This window comes from Antedon mediterranea, chromosome 9 (assembly GCF_964355755.1).
Source record: "Antedon mediterranea chromosome 9, ecAntMedi1.1, whole genome shotgun sequence".
Taxonomy (NCBI): domain Eukaryota; kingdom Metazoa; phylum Echinodermata; class Crinoidea; order Comatulida; family Antedonidae; genus Antedon; species Antedon mediterranea.
The window spans coordinates 20,003,966-20,021,127 of NC_092678.1; the positions used below are offsets into that span (position 1 = coordinate 20,003,966).

Here is a 17,162-nt window from a genome sequence, read left to right on the forward strand (position 1 = left end):
CTTGCATAATAGGTTATCATTTAATATTTTCTTTAGGACATCCCACATGATTTGTTTTAGTGTATATTAGTATGCTGTTGGAATATATTACTTTAGAATTAAAGTTTAATTTGAAAAAACTTTTATCACAGGCAACTCACTCACTCTTGGCCTGAATGATTCATTACAACTAACAAGCACAAAAAATCTGCGATCGTCACAAAAACTAGACACGTCCACCTGCCAGAGATCTCAACTTGCAGTCAAGAGCACCAATGACGAAGATGTACAACTCAAAAAGCGTGCAGCTACATTTGTGCAAGATATCCTAGCCACTGCAGTTGCAAAATGCCAAGCCATAGAACAAGACGAGAACAACACTGACCGTAAGAACATAATACACTACCATCATGCCTAAGCCAATTGAAAGGCCTACCACTAGCATATAGATATCGAAAAGTAATTCAAGCCATCAAATGTGGAGCATGTGTACCTAAAGACAACCTCTCCCCAACACCCAACCCAGTCCACCTCGTTAAATAAACCAATCAATCTCTCATCCTTTTTTTATAATTGATTAAATTCTCTTTCACATTTATATTTAGATTTGTTCTCAGAATTGAAGGACAAAATATATAGCTCATGTTTTTCTGTTTTCTTTTCGTCTCTTAATTTAATTTTCTTGTTTTGTTTTTAGATAAACAATTTGATGATGAATAACGGTTATTTAAATTTTTTTTAAATAAATTCATTTTTTTTTATCTTAATCATAAAAGAATTGTATAATAATTGATTATAATTTTAGACATATCAAAATAATTGTAATAATATCTTTATAGACAAGGCAACTGAAGCACAGCAGCCAGCTGAAACCTCCACCTCTGATGAGGATGTCGAGCTTGACAATCTGGCAACAAGTCTTGTGGAAGAAACTTTGTCAATAGTAATGGCAGAACACCTGGCCACTGTTCATAACAATGAAGCACATCATCCAACTGCAGGTAGGCCAGCCTTGCATAATAGCTTATCCTCTAATATTTTCTTTAGGACATCCCACATATTTTTTTTTTTAGTTTATATTAGTATGCTGTTGGAATATATTACTTTATAATTAAAGTTTAATTTGAAAAAACTTTTATCACAGTCAACCCACTCACCCCTAGCCTGAATGACTCATTACAACTAACAAGCGCAAAACATCTGCGATCGTCACAAAAACTAGACACGTCCACCTGCCAGACATCTCAACTTGCAGTCAAGAGCACCAATGACGAAGATGTACAACTCAAAAAGCGTGCAGCTACATTTGTGCAAGATATCCTAGCCACTGCAGTTGCAAAATGCCAAGCCATAGAACAAGACGAGAACAACACTGACCGTAAGAACATACACTACCATCATGCCTAAGCCAATTGAAAGGCCTACCACTAGCATAAATAGATATCGAAAAGTAATTCAAGCCATCAAATGTGGAGCATGTGTACCTATAGCCAACCTCTCCCCAACACCCAACCCAGTCCACCTCGTTAAATAAACCAATCAATCTCTCATCTTTTTTTATCTCTTGAATTGAAGGACAAAATATATAGCTCATGTTTTTCTGTTTTCTTTTCGTCTCTTAATTTAATTTTCTTGTTTTGTTTTTAGATAAACAATTTGATGATGAATAACGGTTATTTAAATTTTTTTAAAATAAAGTCTTTTTTTTTTATCTTAATCATAAAAGAATTGTATAATAATTGATTATAATTTTAGACATATCAAAATAATTGTAATAATATCTCTATAGACAAGGCAACTGAAGCACAGCAGCCAGCTGAAACCTCCACCTCTGATGAGGATGTCGAGCTTGACAATCTGGCAACAAGTCTTGTGGAAGAAACTTTGTCAATAGTAATGGCAGAACAACTGGCCACTGTTCATAACAATGAAGCACATCATCCAACTGCAGGTAGGCCAGCCTTGCATTATAGCTTATCATCTAATATTTTCTTTAGGACATCCCACATGATTTGTTTTAGTGTATATTAGTATGCTGTTGGAATATATTACTTTAGAATTAAAGTTTAATTTGAAAAAACTTTTATCACAGGAAACTCACTCACTCTTGGCCTTAATGGCTCATTACAATTAACAAGCGCAAAACATCTGCGATCGACACAAAAACTAGACACGTCCACCTTTGAGACATCACAATTTGCAGTCAAGAGCAACAATAATGAGGATGTACAACTCAAACAGCGTGTAGCTACATTTATACAAGATGTCCTAGCCACTGCAGTTGCAAAATATCAAGCCATAGAGCAAGACGAGAACAACACTGACCGTAAGAACATACACTACCTTTATGACTAAGCCAATTGATAGGCGGCCTAACCAACCGATTTCCTAAACTGTTATATTTATTAACAATTAGAAATCTATATTATAACATATCAATAACCCAATTTGTTTTTGCTCTCCCCCTCCTCCTAGACCTCACAACCTATACTTGTACAGATCGATGGTCAGAATATGGAGACACTTTCTTCAGATTGAAAGGAAATACTATGGCAGGTGGCCACTTTGTAAGTAACTCATAGACCCTGCCCCACAAAAACATGTACACAGGCAGTGGCATGTGCCTCTTTCAATGTACGCAGTTTAATGAATGTCAAAAAAGAGGAAAACAAATTCTTCTTCCCAAAAATAATTTTTTCCCAACAAAAGCAAAAACCAGAAAAAGAAAATTTAAGCAAAATAAAGACGATCTAGGCTACCAAACAACAGGACACTGACCTTCACTACATAAAACGTTATTATGCGGATGCTATACGATTATGCCCAACCCCACATTAGGCGACTAGTAGTACCACGGTACCATCCATAGTCCATATTATTATTTTTTTTTTTACTATGTTTGAATTTTTTATAGGCATCAGATTGCAAAAGCATCCAGGAACAGAATGACGAAATGGATGAAGCATTTTATAAGTATGAAGTGGAAAGTGATTATGACTGGATAGACATGGGACCTTCAGACCCAAGCGATGAAGAACCAGATGCCTGGGTGAGGCAGAGAGCTATCGCCCAGAGATTAGCAGCCAAGGCTGCAAGGAGATCTTTGAATATTAACCCTGGTAAGCCAACTGAAGCCTCCATCTGTGATGATGATGAGGAGCTGAACAATCATCCAACTGCAGGTAGGTCAGCCTTGCATAATAGCTTATCATTTAATATTTTCTTTAGGACATCCCACATGATTTGTTTTAGTATATATTATATAAATATTAAACTTTTATCACAGTCAACTCACTCACTCTTGGCCTGAATGACTCATTACAACTAACAAGCACAAAACATCTGCGATCGACACTAAAACTAGACACGTCCACCTGCCAGACATCACAACTTGCAGTCATGTTCACCAATGATGAAGATGTGCATCTCAAACAGCAAGCAGCTACCTTTGTACAAAATGTCCTATCAACTGCAGTTGCAAAATGTCAAGACGAGAACAACACTGACCGTAAGAACATACACTATCATCAATTGATAACATACAGTATTTATTTGTAGATTTCTAAAAGAAGTTTTAAGCTGTAAAAAAGGAGTGTGTGTACCTGTAGCCAACCTCTCTCCCAACACCCACCCAGTTAAATAGACAAATCAATCTTTCATCTTTTGTTTTTTTAAACAGATTCTTGTTTACATTTGTTCATTCTCATTTTTAAAGGAGACAGTATATTAAGCTCATCTTTTTCTGTTTTCTTTTCATCTCTTAATTTCCTTTTCATGCTTTGTTTTTCGACGAAAAATTTTATGATTAAAGAAAATTTGAATAAAAAAAGATAAATATTCATGATTTGTTGTTATAATTGTTATTATTATTGTATAATTTTTAGAATATTAATTAATTGTAATAATTATCAAACAAATTTCTCTATAGACAAGGCAACTGAAGCCCAGCAGAAAACTGCAGCAGAGCAGACAACTGCAGAAAAGCAAACAACTGCAGCCTCCATCTCTGAGGAGGATGAGGAGCTCGACAAGCTTTCAAATTCTGTTGTTCAAGATGTTTTGTCAAAGGTCGCAGAAAATCTTGCCACCACCAACCTGCTAACTGAAAAACAGCAGACAACTGATGCCCAGCAGCCACCTGAATCAGCCTACACGGATACAGTAGAGAAAGATCAGAGGAAAGGTACAATATGACTTTTCATTCATATGAATTTTCATTTAAGCCTAACCAATCATTTCTTATACTGTTATATTTTTTAACAATTTGATATCTATATTATAACATATCAGTAACTGAATTTCCTTTTACCCTGCCCTAGATCTCACAACCGATACTTGCACAGAATACGGAGACCCTTTCTTCGGAATCAAAGGAGATACAGCTATGGCAGGTGGACAATTTGTAAGTAACTCATAGACCTCACAAAAACAGGTACACAACAAGCAGTGGCATGAGCCTATTTCAATGTACTTAATTTACTGAATGTGAAAAGAGTGAAAAAATAATTCGGCTTCCCAAAAATAATTTAAAAATAAAGAAGATCTAGGCTATCAAACAACAGGACAATGACCATCCTTGTACATAAAACGTTTTGTGCGTATGCGATATGATTATGCCCCACCCCACAACATTTCATTAGAGTCCACGGTACCATCCATAATCCGTATTATTTTTTTAAAGTTTTTACTATGTTTGAATTTTTTATAGGCATCAGATTGCAAAAGCATCCAGGAACAGAATGACGAAATGGATGAAGCATTTTATAAGTATGGAATGGAAAGTGACTATGACTGGATAGACATGGGACCTACAGACCCAAGCGACGAAGAACCAGATGCCTGGGTGAGGCAGAGAGCTATCGCCCAAAGATTAGCAGCTAAGGCTGCTATGAAATCATCGAATATTAACCCTGGTAAGTTTATTTTTATTTTTAAAAGCTGATTTGTTTGTCTACGCTTTACAAATTCTTCCCTATTAGTAGGGCCTCATGAGTACTAAAAATATTCATTCATTTTAATGTTTAGACCAACACGAGCTACAAGACGTCGACAATGATGAGGAAACAAATTGCCGACCAATAGTAGTTGACATGACATCACTGGCTGACATGACAGCAGATGATGATCCAAACTTAACCTATCATGATGCTACGATAGACCAATACAATTACTGAATACTTTAATCATATTTACAATGGACTAATTATAATCATTTCAATATTAATTTTTACGATAAGGATACATTATTTGATATGTTTGTTTTATGAATTTTACAGTTGTGCAATAATAAATGAAAATTTGATATATATATTGTAAACTTTGTTTTTAATTTTATTTATTTCTCTTTCGGGCTTTTGATTTTAATATAGTTAATGAAATCTTTTTACTTTCCTACATTGAAGTACTTTCTATTATAATAATTATAAATAAGATAAGAATTTCACCTAATTAACACATAAAGTACTACAAATCATTATTGTCAATTCTGTATGATTTTAATTGGTTCTATATTAATTATATCCTTATTCTCATATAAAACAAAAAATCAATAAAACCGCTAAACTCAGTTTTTAAATAATTTTGATAATTTAATAAATAAAATTTTTGAATACTAGTATTGTAAGATGAAATGACAGAAATGTTAAAATTATTGAGAGAATTTAAAATATTAATTAATTCAGGCTTCTCTGATTATTGTTAAAAAAACCAAAAATAACACTCTGACAACATAAAATCAGAGCCATATAAATATATATATATGGCTCTGCATAAAATAATTTTTAACGGTCGATAAACTTTTTAACAGCACTTAGGCCCAACATTCGGTTCACGATGTGAGGACATAGTTACCATTTCTGGCATTATTATTATTATTATTTTATTTTTCTTTTATTAGGTGATATTTTATAATAAAAAGATCACTTATTGTTATTGTATGAAAATATTATTATTGTTTTACTTTATTTTTAGTCGCATTCAACGGTCGGTCGGTTGGTCGGTAAATACTAACTTGAGCACACGACTGCAACCATGTATATGGACTTGTTTCTTATTTTTACTATTTCAAAGACTTATTTTTTCACCAAAACACTTGGCGTTTGTCCATCCATAGTCGTCAGTTCTTGCACTTTTTTTAAATACCTTTTTGACAAAATTCTCCGGCCCAATTTCCACATTTAAATTAGTTTATTTTTGCACAGTGACAACATCGTCGCAGATCCGTTTTTAATAGTGGGTGAAGGGATGTATAAAAATGAAATACTTTGCGAGCGAACCAAGGGCCCAGGTCGGGAACCAGGGGGATGGGGGAAAGCCCACTTGAAAGCTCGGCTCTTTGAGTAATTTATAGATCGTTTCAATCGATTTCTGAACACATAAAAATTCCACCCAGAAGAATACAATTAGGTTACGCATTTTTTAAGCACTGGTCCTGATGCCCCACTGGGTATATATTCACACAAAATATATAATCTTTATTTGTATGTAGATACTGTATTTTCAGAAATTACATACGATATGTCGATATAAGAAGTCTTACTTTATATTTCATTTCAATAATTTAACGATTTTGCCTTTCAAAAGTGAGGGGGACAATCACTCACTAATCAAATTATCTACAACTCCGTGGATGCGTAAGATCGTATCTGTAAATTTGGTGATTTACTATAACAACTTTTAATTGATGTCCACTTGTCTGTTGTTAGTAACATACCTTTTACGAGCTTATATCGAATATTCTTCTTATGGCATGAGAACATTTCCCGAATGATCTTAATCGAAACGGTACTGAGTTTGGTCTTCTAGCGTCCCAGCCGCTCCCCCAAAAGTCATCCATTCAGAAGCACTGATGAACACAGTTTATCCGTGGTGGCTATGAGTGGTCCGGTCCCGGGACATGACTAATTATAATTATGCCCGAGAGCACTCTATAGAATTTCAATGAATTGTATGTTTGTACTAACTTAATGCTGTACTTTATTCTTTATTCTTACAACCAACAGTGCACGGGTTCATAATACAAATATATATTTAAAAACACAACGATAACATGTTTATAATAATACCGTTCAAAAAACATTTAAATTGCGAACCGCAACAGTTAAAAATACCTAAAAAATTATTAGATTTATAATTATAAATCTTGAAACGAAGATTATGAACACAGACATTAAATTAAATTAGATTAAGACATTTAAACAGAAAAAAATAAATAAAAAAAATAAAGTCCTGTTTTGCTTTTCTTTTAAATGGGGAAAACGATATATACTATATAACTTAGATTTAATAATTCATTAATTTTGTAGACGATTTCAATAAATCGTATAAATTAATAATATAACACATAGGCCATGTTTCATTTTATACCTACACTTTCTTAAAATTATTTTTGTGTTTGTAAACATTAATGTTTAAAAAACAAACATTCTTTGTGCCGCACTTGGGGTATGCGTATGACATGTCGGTGCGCTTTGCATGACGTCACACAATCACCATGGATAGAAATGTAAACGTACGCACGAAACAAAACCTCAAATGGCAACTAGCGACAGCTTGTGCCGGATGGCTGGTGAATAGCCCGATAAATATCGGTCGTTTTTCCAGTCTTTACAACCGTTTTCGGAAGTATTTTAATAAATTAATTGATATGCCTATTTCTCTTTGTTGTGGAATTAAACTCCGCCTTCCCAAATGTTTACGTAGAACAAGAATAGGTAAGTTAATTACGTTACATTACAACATAGGCCTAGTCTGATTCTAACTTTAGGCAAGTTATCCTATCTAGGCACCATGCCTAATTTAGGTTATATTACAATGATCTGCGCACTTAATTAGTAACTGGTGTTGTTTTCTTTACATTTTTGGTAGGCCTATTTACACTTTAAAAAGATAAGGTTAAAAGTATTAAAACTATGGGAAAATGGCATAATTATTGTTACAATAATGTTTGTTGTTTATGTAACCGTAGTTACTGAACTTGTAGTGGTGCGTATAAAATGGTCGCGTAAAAGAGCATCAGCGCGGTCTTAGTTGACCTCTCACGTCACGAGATCACAAAAAGCGGTGTGACGTATGTAAAACAATGAATTGCTCTGGGGGGCGTGGCCTGTATTATAATCACAATGCTATTGGTGTAAAGTTAGGCGCTTAATTACGTCATAAAATGAAAAAAAAATCGTGATACGTTGCGAGTGTGTGGGGTGTGTTTGTTGTCGAGAGTCGGTGGTTGATCGGGGGTCGGATCCGTGGACGTGGTAGTTTGTACTAGCTTAGGCCTTAGGCTAGCTATAGGCCTACTAGGCCTAGTAGTAGAAGCAGTAGGCCTACTGGCCAAAACCACAAAACATGCCTAGCTAGGCCTAGGTAGCGGTACTACTACTAGCCTACTACAGTAGGGGTAGGCCTAGTACTAGCCTAGCCTATAGAGGGCCTAGCTAGGCCTAGAGCCTGCCCTGAGGCTAGCCTAGCCTCAGCTCAGGCCTAGCTAGAGTAGTAGGTCTAGACTCTCTAGGCTAGGCCTAATGCTAGTCATCTAGGCCCTAGCTAGGCTAGCCTCTAGCCAGCTACACTAGCTTAGCCTCTCTATAGCTTTAGCCTAGGCTAGTAGGGTAGGTAGGCCTAATTAGTATATAGAATTATAGGTTAGGCAGCCTAACCTAGAGGCCTACTACTAGGCTAGCCTAGGCCTTAGCCTAGTACTAGCTAGTAGAAAGCTAGCCTCTAGCTAGGGCTAGGCCTACTATTATAGGCTAGACTAGCCTAGTATTAACTATTATTAGTTTAATAGTTTAGTATTACGAGGCCTCTCACTAGGCGATCCTATACTAAGCTACCCAAGAGTATAAGAGCCTACCTAGCTAGGAGGCCTGGCTAGTATTTTAGGCTGTGCCCTATCTAGCCTAGTTGATATCCCTTCCCAACCAACACTCTATCTTCACGCATTGCAAGGCCGTAGCGAGAGGTTAAAATCAGACGAAGCAATATGCTTTTAATATAATTATATTATATAAAATATGAACTCAGCTTCTTAGTGGGCTGGGTTGTGAAATTTTCAGAGATAATTCGAGCGCCTCTTCTTCCTCATGCTAACTACGGCCCTGCATTGTTCATATTGGTATCTTTTTTTGTAGTTGTAGCAGTCTTACCAGCAGGACCCCCAGCCCCAGTAGTAGCAGCAGCAACAGGAGATGTAGAAGATGAATCCTATAGACCAATAGATGGAAGTTCAAACAATCAATCATCATCTTCACCTGCTGCAGGTAGGCCAGCCTTGCATAATAGCCTATCATTTACTATTTTCCTTAGGACACCACAGATTTGTATACAGTATATAGGGTATGCTGTTTACTTTAGAATTAAAGATTAATTTGAAAAATTTTTATCACAGTCAACTCACTCACTCCTGGCCTGAATGACTTATTACAACTAACAAGCGCAAAACATCTGCGATTGACACTAAAACTAGACACGTCCACCTGCCAGACATCGCAACTTGCAGTCAAGAGCACCAATGACGAAGATGTGCAACTCAAAAAGCGTGCAGCTACATTTGTACAAGATGTCCTAGCCACTGCAGTTGCAAAATGCCAAGCCATAGAACAAGACGAGAACAACACTGACCGTAAGAACATACACTACCTTTATGCCTAAGCCAATTGAAAGGCCTACCACTAGCATAAATAGATATCGAAATAATTTTCTTGTTTTGTTTTTAGATAAAGAATTTGATGATGAATAATTGTTATTTGAATTTTTTTTAAATAAAGTCTTTTTTTTATCTTAATCATAAAAGAATTGTATAATAATTGATTATAATTTTAGACATATCAAAATAATTGTAATAATGTCTCTTTAGACAAGGCAACTGAAGCACAGCAGCCAGCTGAAACCTCCACCTCTGATGAGGATGTCGAGCTTGACAATCTGGCCACAAATCTTGTGGAAGAAACTTTGTCAGTAGTAATGGCAGAACAACTGGCAACTGTTCATAACAATAAAGCACATTATCCAACTGCAGGTAGGCCAGCCTTGCATAATAGGTTATCATTTAATATTTTCTTTAGGACATCCCACATGATTTGTTTTAGTGTATATTAGTATGCTGTTGGAATATATTACTTTAGAATTAAAGTTTAATTTGAAAAAACTTTTATCACAGGCAACTCACTCACTCTTGGCCTGAATGATTCATTACAACTAACAAGCACAAAAAATCTGCGATCGTCACAAAAACTAGACACGTCCACCTGCCAGAGATCTCAACTTGCAGTCAAGAGCACCAATGACGAAGATGTACAACTCAAAAAGCGTGCAGCTACATTTGTGCAAGATATCCTAGCCACTGCAGTTGCAAAATGCCAAGCCATAGAACAAGACGAGAACAACACTGACCGTAAGAACATAATACACTACCATCATGCCTAAGCCAATTGAAAGGCCTACCACTAGCATATAGATATCGAAAAGTAATTCAAGCCATCAAATGTGGAGCATGTGTACCTAAAGACAACCTCTCCCCAACACCCAACCCAGTCCACCTCGTTAAATAAACCAATCAATCTCTCATCCTTTTTTTATAATTGATTAAATTCTCTTTCACATTTATATTTAGATTTGTTCTCAGAATTGAAGGACAAAATATATAGCTCATGTTTTTCTGTTTTCTTTTCGTCTCTTAATTTAATTTTCTTGTTTTGTTTTTAGATAAACAATTTGATGATGAATAACGGTTATTTAAATTTTTTTTAAATAAATTCATTTTTTTTTATCTTAATCATAAAAGAATTGTATAATAATTGATTATAATTTTAGACATATCAAAATAATTGTAATAATATCTTTATAGACAAGGCAACTGAAGCACAGCAGCCAGCTGAAACCTCCACCTCTGATGAGGATGTCGAGCTTGACAATCTGGCAACAAGTCTTGTGGAAGAAACTTTGTCAATAGTAATGGCAGAACACCTGGCCACTGTTCATAACAATGAAGCACATCATCCAACTGCAGGTAGGCCAGCCTTGCATAATAGCTTATCCTCTAATATTTTCTTTAGGACATCCCACATATTTTTTTTTTTAGTTTATATTAGTATGCTGTTGGAATATATTACTTTATAATTAAAGTTTAATTTGAAAAAACTTTTATCACAGTCAACCCACTCACCCCTAGCCTGAATGACTCATTACAACTAACAAGCGCAAAACATCTGCGATCGTCACAAAAACTAGACACGTCCACCTGCCAGACATCTCAACTTGCAGTCAAGAGCACCAATGACGAAGATGTACAACTCAAAAAGCGTGCAGCTACATTTGTGCAAGATATCCTAGCCACTGCAGTTGCAAAATGCCAAGCCATAGAACAAGACGAGAACAACACTGACCGTAAGAACATACACTACCATCATGCCTAAGCCAATTGAAAGGCCTACCACTAGCATAAATAGATATCGAAAAGTAATTCAAGCCATCAAATGTGGAGCATGTGTACCTAAAGACAACCTCTCCCCAACACCCACCCCAGTCCACCTCGTTAAATAAACCAATCAATCTCTCATCTTTTTTTTATAATTGGTTAAATTCTCTTTCACATTTATATTTAGATTTGTTCTCAGAATTGAAGGACAAAATATATAGCTCATGTTTTTCTGTTTTCTTTTCGTCTCTTAATTTAATTTTCTTGTTTTGTTTTTAGATAAACAATTTGATGATGAATAACGGTTATTTAAATTTTTTTTAAATAAAGTCTTTTTTTTTTATCTTAATCATAAAAGAATTGTATAATAATTGATTATAATTTTAGACATATCAAAATAATTGTAATAATATCTTTATAGACAAGGCAACTGAAGCACAGCAGCCAGCTGAAACCTCCACCTCTGATGAGGATGTCGAGCTTGACAATCTGGCAACAAGTCTTGTGGAAGAAACTTTGTCAATAGTAATGGCAGAACACCTGGCCACTGTTCATGACAATGAAGCACATCATCCAACTGCAGGTAGGCCAGCCTTGCATTATAGCTTATCATCTAATATTTTCTTTAGGACATCCCACATGATTTGTTTTAGTGTATATCAGTATGCTGTTGGAATATATTACTTTAGAATTAAAGTTTAATTTGAAAAAACTTTTATCACAGGTAACTCACTCACTCTTGGCCTGAATGATTCATTACAACTAACAAGCGCAAAACATCTGCGATCGACACAAAAACTAGACACGTCCACCTGCCAGACATCGCAACTTGCAGTCAAGAGCATCAACGACGAAGATATGGAAATCAAACAGCGTGCAGCTACCTTTGTGCAAGATGTCCTAGCCACTGCAGTTGCAAAATGCCAAGCCATAGAACAAGACGAGAACAACACTGACCGTAAGAACATACACTACCATCATGCCTAAGCCAATTAAAAGGCCTACCACTAGCATAAATAGATATCGAAAAGTAGTTTAAGCCATCAAAGTTGGAGCATGTGTACCTAATGCCAACCTCTCCCCAACACCCACCACAGTCCACCTCAATAAATAAACCAATCTCTCATCTTTTTTATAATAATTGGTTAAATTCTTGTTCACATTTATATTTAGATTTGTTCTCAGAATTGAAGGACAAAATATATAGCTCATGTTTTTCTTTTTTCTTTTCGTCTCTTAATTTAATTTTCTTGTTTTGTTTTTAGATAAAGAATTTGATGATGAATAACGGTTATTTAAATTTTTTTTAAATAAAGTCTTTTTTTTTATCTTAATCATAAAAGAATTGTATAATAATTGATTATAATTTTAGACATATCAAAATAATTGTAATAATATCTTTATAGACAAGGCAACTGAAGCACAGCAGCCAGCTGAAACCTCCACCTCTGATGAGGATGTCGAGCTTGACAATCTGGCAACAAGTCTTGTGGAAGAAACTTTGTCAATAGTAATGGCAGAACAACTGGCCACTGTTCATAACAATGAAGCACATCATCCAACTGCAGGTAGGCCAGCCTTGCATTATAGCTTATCATCTAATATTTTCTTTAGGACATCCCACATGATTTGTTTTAGTGTATATTAGTATGCTGTTGGAATATATTACTTTTGAATTAAAGTTTAATTTGAAAAAAACTTTTATCACAGGCAACTCACTCACTCTTGGCCTTAATGGCTCATTACAATTAACAAGCGCAAAACATCTGCGATCGACACAAAAACTAGACACGTGTACCTGTGAGACATCACAATTTGCAGTCAAGAGCAACAATAATGAGGATGTACAACTCAAACAGCTTGTAGCTACATTTATACAAGATGTCCTAGCCACTGCAGTTGCAAAATGTCAAGCCATAGAGCAAGACGAGAACAACACTGACCGTAAGAACATACACTACCTTTATGCCTAAGCCAATTGATAGGCGGCCTAACCAACCGATTTCCTAAACTGTTATATTTATTAACAATTAGAAATCTATATTATAACATATCAATAACCCAATTTGTTTTTGCTCTCCCCCTCCTCCTAGACCTCACAACCTATACTTGTACAGATCGATGGTCAGAATATGGAGACACTTTCTTCAGATTGAAAGGAAATACTATGGCAGGTGGCCACTTTGTAAGTAACTCATAGACCCTGCCCCACAAAAACATGTACACAGGCAGTGGCATGTGCCTCTTTCAATGTACGCAGTTTAATGAATGTCAAAAAAGAGGAAAACAAATTCTGCTTCCCAAAAATAATTTTTTCCCAACAAAAGCAAAAACCAGAAAAAGAAAATTTAAGCAAAATAAAGACGATCTAGGCTACCAAACAACAGGACACTGACCTTCACTACATAAAACGTTATTATGCGGATGCTATACGATTATGCCCAACCCCACATTAGGCGACTGGTAGTACCACGGTACCATCCATAGTCCATATTATTTTATTTTTTTTATTTACTATGTTTTAATTTTTTATAGGCATCAGATTGCAAAAGCATCCAGGAACAGAATGACGAAATGGATGAAGCATTTTATAAGTATGGAGTGGAAAGTGACTATGACTGGATAGACATGGGACCTACAGACCCAAGCGACGAAGAACCAGATGCCTGGGTGAGGCAGAGAGCTATCGCCCAGAGATTAGCAGCTAAGGCTGCTATGAAATCATCGAATATTAACCCTGGTAAGTTTATTTTTATTTTTAATAGCTGATTTGTTTGTCTACGATTTACAAATTCTTCCCTATTAGTAGGGCCTCATGAGTACTAAAAATATTCATTCATTTTAATATTTAGACCAACACGAGCTACAAGACGTCGACAATGATGAGGAAACAAATTGCCGACCAATAGTAGTTGACATGACATCACTGGCTGACATTACAGCAGATGATGATTCAAACTTAACCGATCATGATGCTACGATAGACCAATACAATTACTGAATACTTTAATCATATTTACAATGGACTAATTATAATCATTTCAATATTAATTTTACGATAAAGATACATTATTTGATATGTTTGTTTTATGAATTTTACAGTTGTGCAATAATAAATGATAATTTGATATATATTGTAAACTTTGTTTTAAATTTTATTTATTTCTCTGTGATATATATCTCAAGTGGACCCAATTTGGTACAAGGGGAGCACAGCGATATAACAGAAATAAAGTCACTAAATGTTAATATCTCATTTCGTATGTTAATAAACTGTGCTCAAGTGGACCCAATTTGAAACCAATGGAGCACACTGATATAAAATAGAAATAAGTTACTGACTTTAATATCTTTTCGTATGTACTGTGCTCAAGTGGACCCAATTTGGCGCCAGTGGAGCACACTGATATAACATAGAAAATAATTAAGTCACTGAACTTTAATATCTGTTTGTATGTTCTATACATTGTAAGCAAGTGGACCCAATCTTGCGCCAGTGGAGCACAGATAATATGGAAATAAAATATTTCATTCGTATGTTAATACACGTCTGTTCTCATGCGCAAGTGGACCCAATTTGGTTCTAGTGGAGAACAGTGATATAAAATAAAAATAATAAAGTCACTGCATTTTATTAATTTTTTTTATGTTAATACAGAGCTGAGAGCACTCGACCTGAGCATGACTTGTTGCGCCACAAAGTAGTACATGACTGGACAGCTGATAATAGTCTATTTATACGTGTATTACGTAATTCTACGTCATACATATTAACCTTGTCAAAACCAAAATGACCAGTTAGCTCAGTCGCCTGAGCGTCGTGTTGACAACACATAATTATGTCCTGGGTTCAATTCCCACACAGGTCGGTGGAATAGATTTAAAGCTATGCGAGAAACTGTGTTTGGGGTTCACAGATATGTCCACCTTTCTGTTTAAAACAAAAATTAAAAGAAATTAAATATATAATTCCATCGCAGGTGTACAAAACGGTTTGGTATGCCGTTCGTTGTTATGCAATAGTTCTGTAGGAAAGGTGTATAGGAAAGATGGAATTGTTTGTCACTCTGATAACTTTAAAAACTAGAAAGACACTCCGAGAGGGCATACCTCCGCCCACTGTAAAATTCTCCTACATAAGATTTCTCCGGTAAAAAAGAAATATATACGGTATATATTTGTGTGTGACTTAATGCTGTTTCTGATTTAGGCTAATTTAAATACAAGCATGACGTGTATGCGAGTTTGGCGTAATGGTTATGTAACAAGCCTTTCAACAACAATAGCTTCAGTTGACTAACAATAGAACAGCAACGCGAAAATCAAACGAGTGAATTTGAAAAGAAATAGGTTTTTTTAAACTACTCGCATCAAAAAACGTGCACATAAATAAAATTATGTTTTAAAATTACAAATCAGAAATTATAACTCTTGCCTCTTGTACAAAAATGAAGTTTTTTGGACTTGCAGTTTTCGATAAAATGCAATTACAGTTTACTTGTTACTTTAAGACTGCTCGCCGGCTTTTTGACAAATTTTGTCCTATCTTTTAACACTAGCAGGTCTGAAAAGTATACTAAAATGTGGTCCAGAATTAGGACTGTTGTCCGAATTGGTCCCACAATTTAATGGAATGGTCCTTGACCACATATCTATTGTACATTCATTTTGGTAAAGACCTTGTAATTACTTTTTGAGTAATACTTGGCCAAATCAAAATTGGCCTCCTGACATTGACCCAATTTTTACCAAAAGTGTGTGGGTTATGCTGTATGATTTAGGCTAATTTCACTACAATCATGTGTATACGAGTTTGGTGTCAAGGTTATGTTCAACTAACAATAGCGCTTCAGTCGACTAACAATAGAACAGCAACGCGACAAACAAACGGGTGAATTTTAAAAGAATTAGGTTTTTTAAACTATTCGCATCAAAAAACCTGTATATTATTATTAAATCAACTTATGTTTTAAAATTACAAATCACAAATTATAACTCTTGCCACTTGTACAAAAATGAAGTTTTTTGGAGAAGTAGTTCTCGAGAAAATGCAATTTTAGTTTACTTGTTAATTTAAGACTGCTCACCGGCTTTTGATAATTCTGTCCTATCTTTTAACACTAGCAGGTCTGAAAATAATTTTTAAAAGTGGTCCAGAATTGGGACCGTGGTCCAGATTTTAACCAAAATTGGGCAGTGTCGTTCTTGCACCAGGTGATGTATGGTAGTAATTTGGAGTCATTCGAATCAAAATTGTGAGCGCTAGAGTGATGACAAACAAACAAACACACACACACACACACAAACCGCACCGATCAACATACTTGGCCAATTTTCAATTTGGCCAAGTAACAAACAGACAAACACACACGCGATCGATTACATTATACCTCCTTGGCGGAGGTAAAAAATAAAACAGCGCCATCTATTTTTTACTGGTCGATGAACTTTTTAACAGCAGGTACTTCCGGTTCATGAGACGATGGATATTAATAAATGAGTGGACGATATTATATTTTTGTTGTTTATTCTGAAAGTTTTGTTGTTCAAAAGAATTAAATTCTATGAAGAAACACCACGTGCTTGTAATATATCGTTGTATAACATATATACCCTCTATTTCTCGGTAAGTTTAGTTAGATATTTGTGATTGATTAATATTAGAAAGGATCCATTTACTTTTGATTTGTGTGTATGTTTACACATTTCATTGTTCTCTGGCGCTCGGATCGTGTGTCGTGGTGGTACGTGTATGAGGTTTTTCGTCGGC

At 35.3% G+C, this 17,162-nt stretch overlaps 2 protein-coding genes across 4 annotated transcripts in view; both read left to right on the forward strand.

Annotated features, from left to right (window-relative positions):
• Positions 1-263: 263 nt before the first annotated feature.
• On the forward strand, positions 264-14,494 carry LOC140058302 (uncharacterized). Its single transcript, XM_072103865.1, has 12 exons — positions 264-297; positions 819-980; positions 1,124-1,357; positions 1,769-1,930; positions 2,072-2,305; positions 2,455-2,546; positions 2,894-3,161; positions 3,266-3,487; positions 3,908-4,162; positions 4,299-4,381; positions 13,928-14,132; positions 14,245-14,494. Exons 1-12 carry the CDS (start codon positions 264-266, stop codon positions 14,391-14,393), a joined length of 2,100 nt encoding a protein of 699 aa, XP_071959966.1. The 3' UTR covers positions 14,394-14,494.
• A 2,333-nt stretch (positions 14,495-16,827) lies between these two features.
• LOC140059179 (ras association domain-containing protein 1-like) overlaps positions 16,828-17,162 on the forward strand; it is a 39,718-nt gene continuing 39,383 nt past the window's right edge. For 2 of the 3 annotated variants that reach the window (XM_072105033.1, XM_072105032.1), the window contains exon 1: positions 16,829-17,018. The gene's annotated coding sequence lies outside the window, so the exon portion shown is untranslated. Of the gene's footprint in view, positions 17,019-17,162 lie in introns of all 3 variants that reach the window. The other variant, XM_072105034.1, reaches the window with a different exon arrangement.

Excerpts from the sequence above, each read along its gene's own strand:
- LOC140058302 (XM_072103865.1), top strand. The coding sequence starts at position 264 with ATGTACAACTCAAAAAGCGTGCAGCTACATTTGT. Across the intron at positions 1,358-1,768 it reads AGACGAGAACAACACTGACC|ACAAGGCAACTGAAGCACAG; the intron begins GTAAGAACATAC and ends ATATCTCTATAG. Across the intron at positions 3,488-3,907 it reads AGACGAGAACAACACTGACC|ACAAGGCAACTGAAGCCCAG; the intron begins GTAAGAACATAC and ends ATTTCTCTATAG.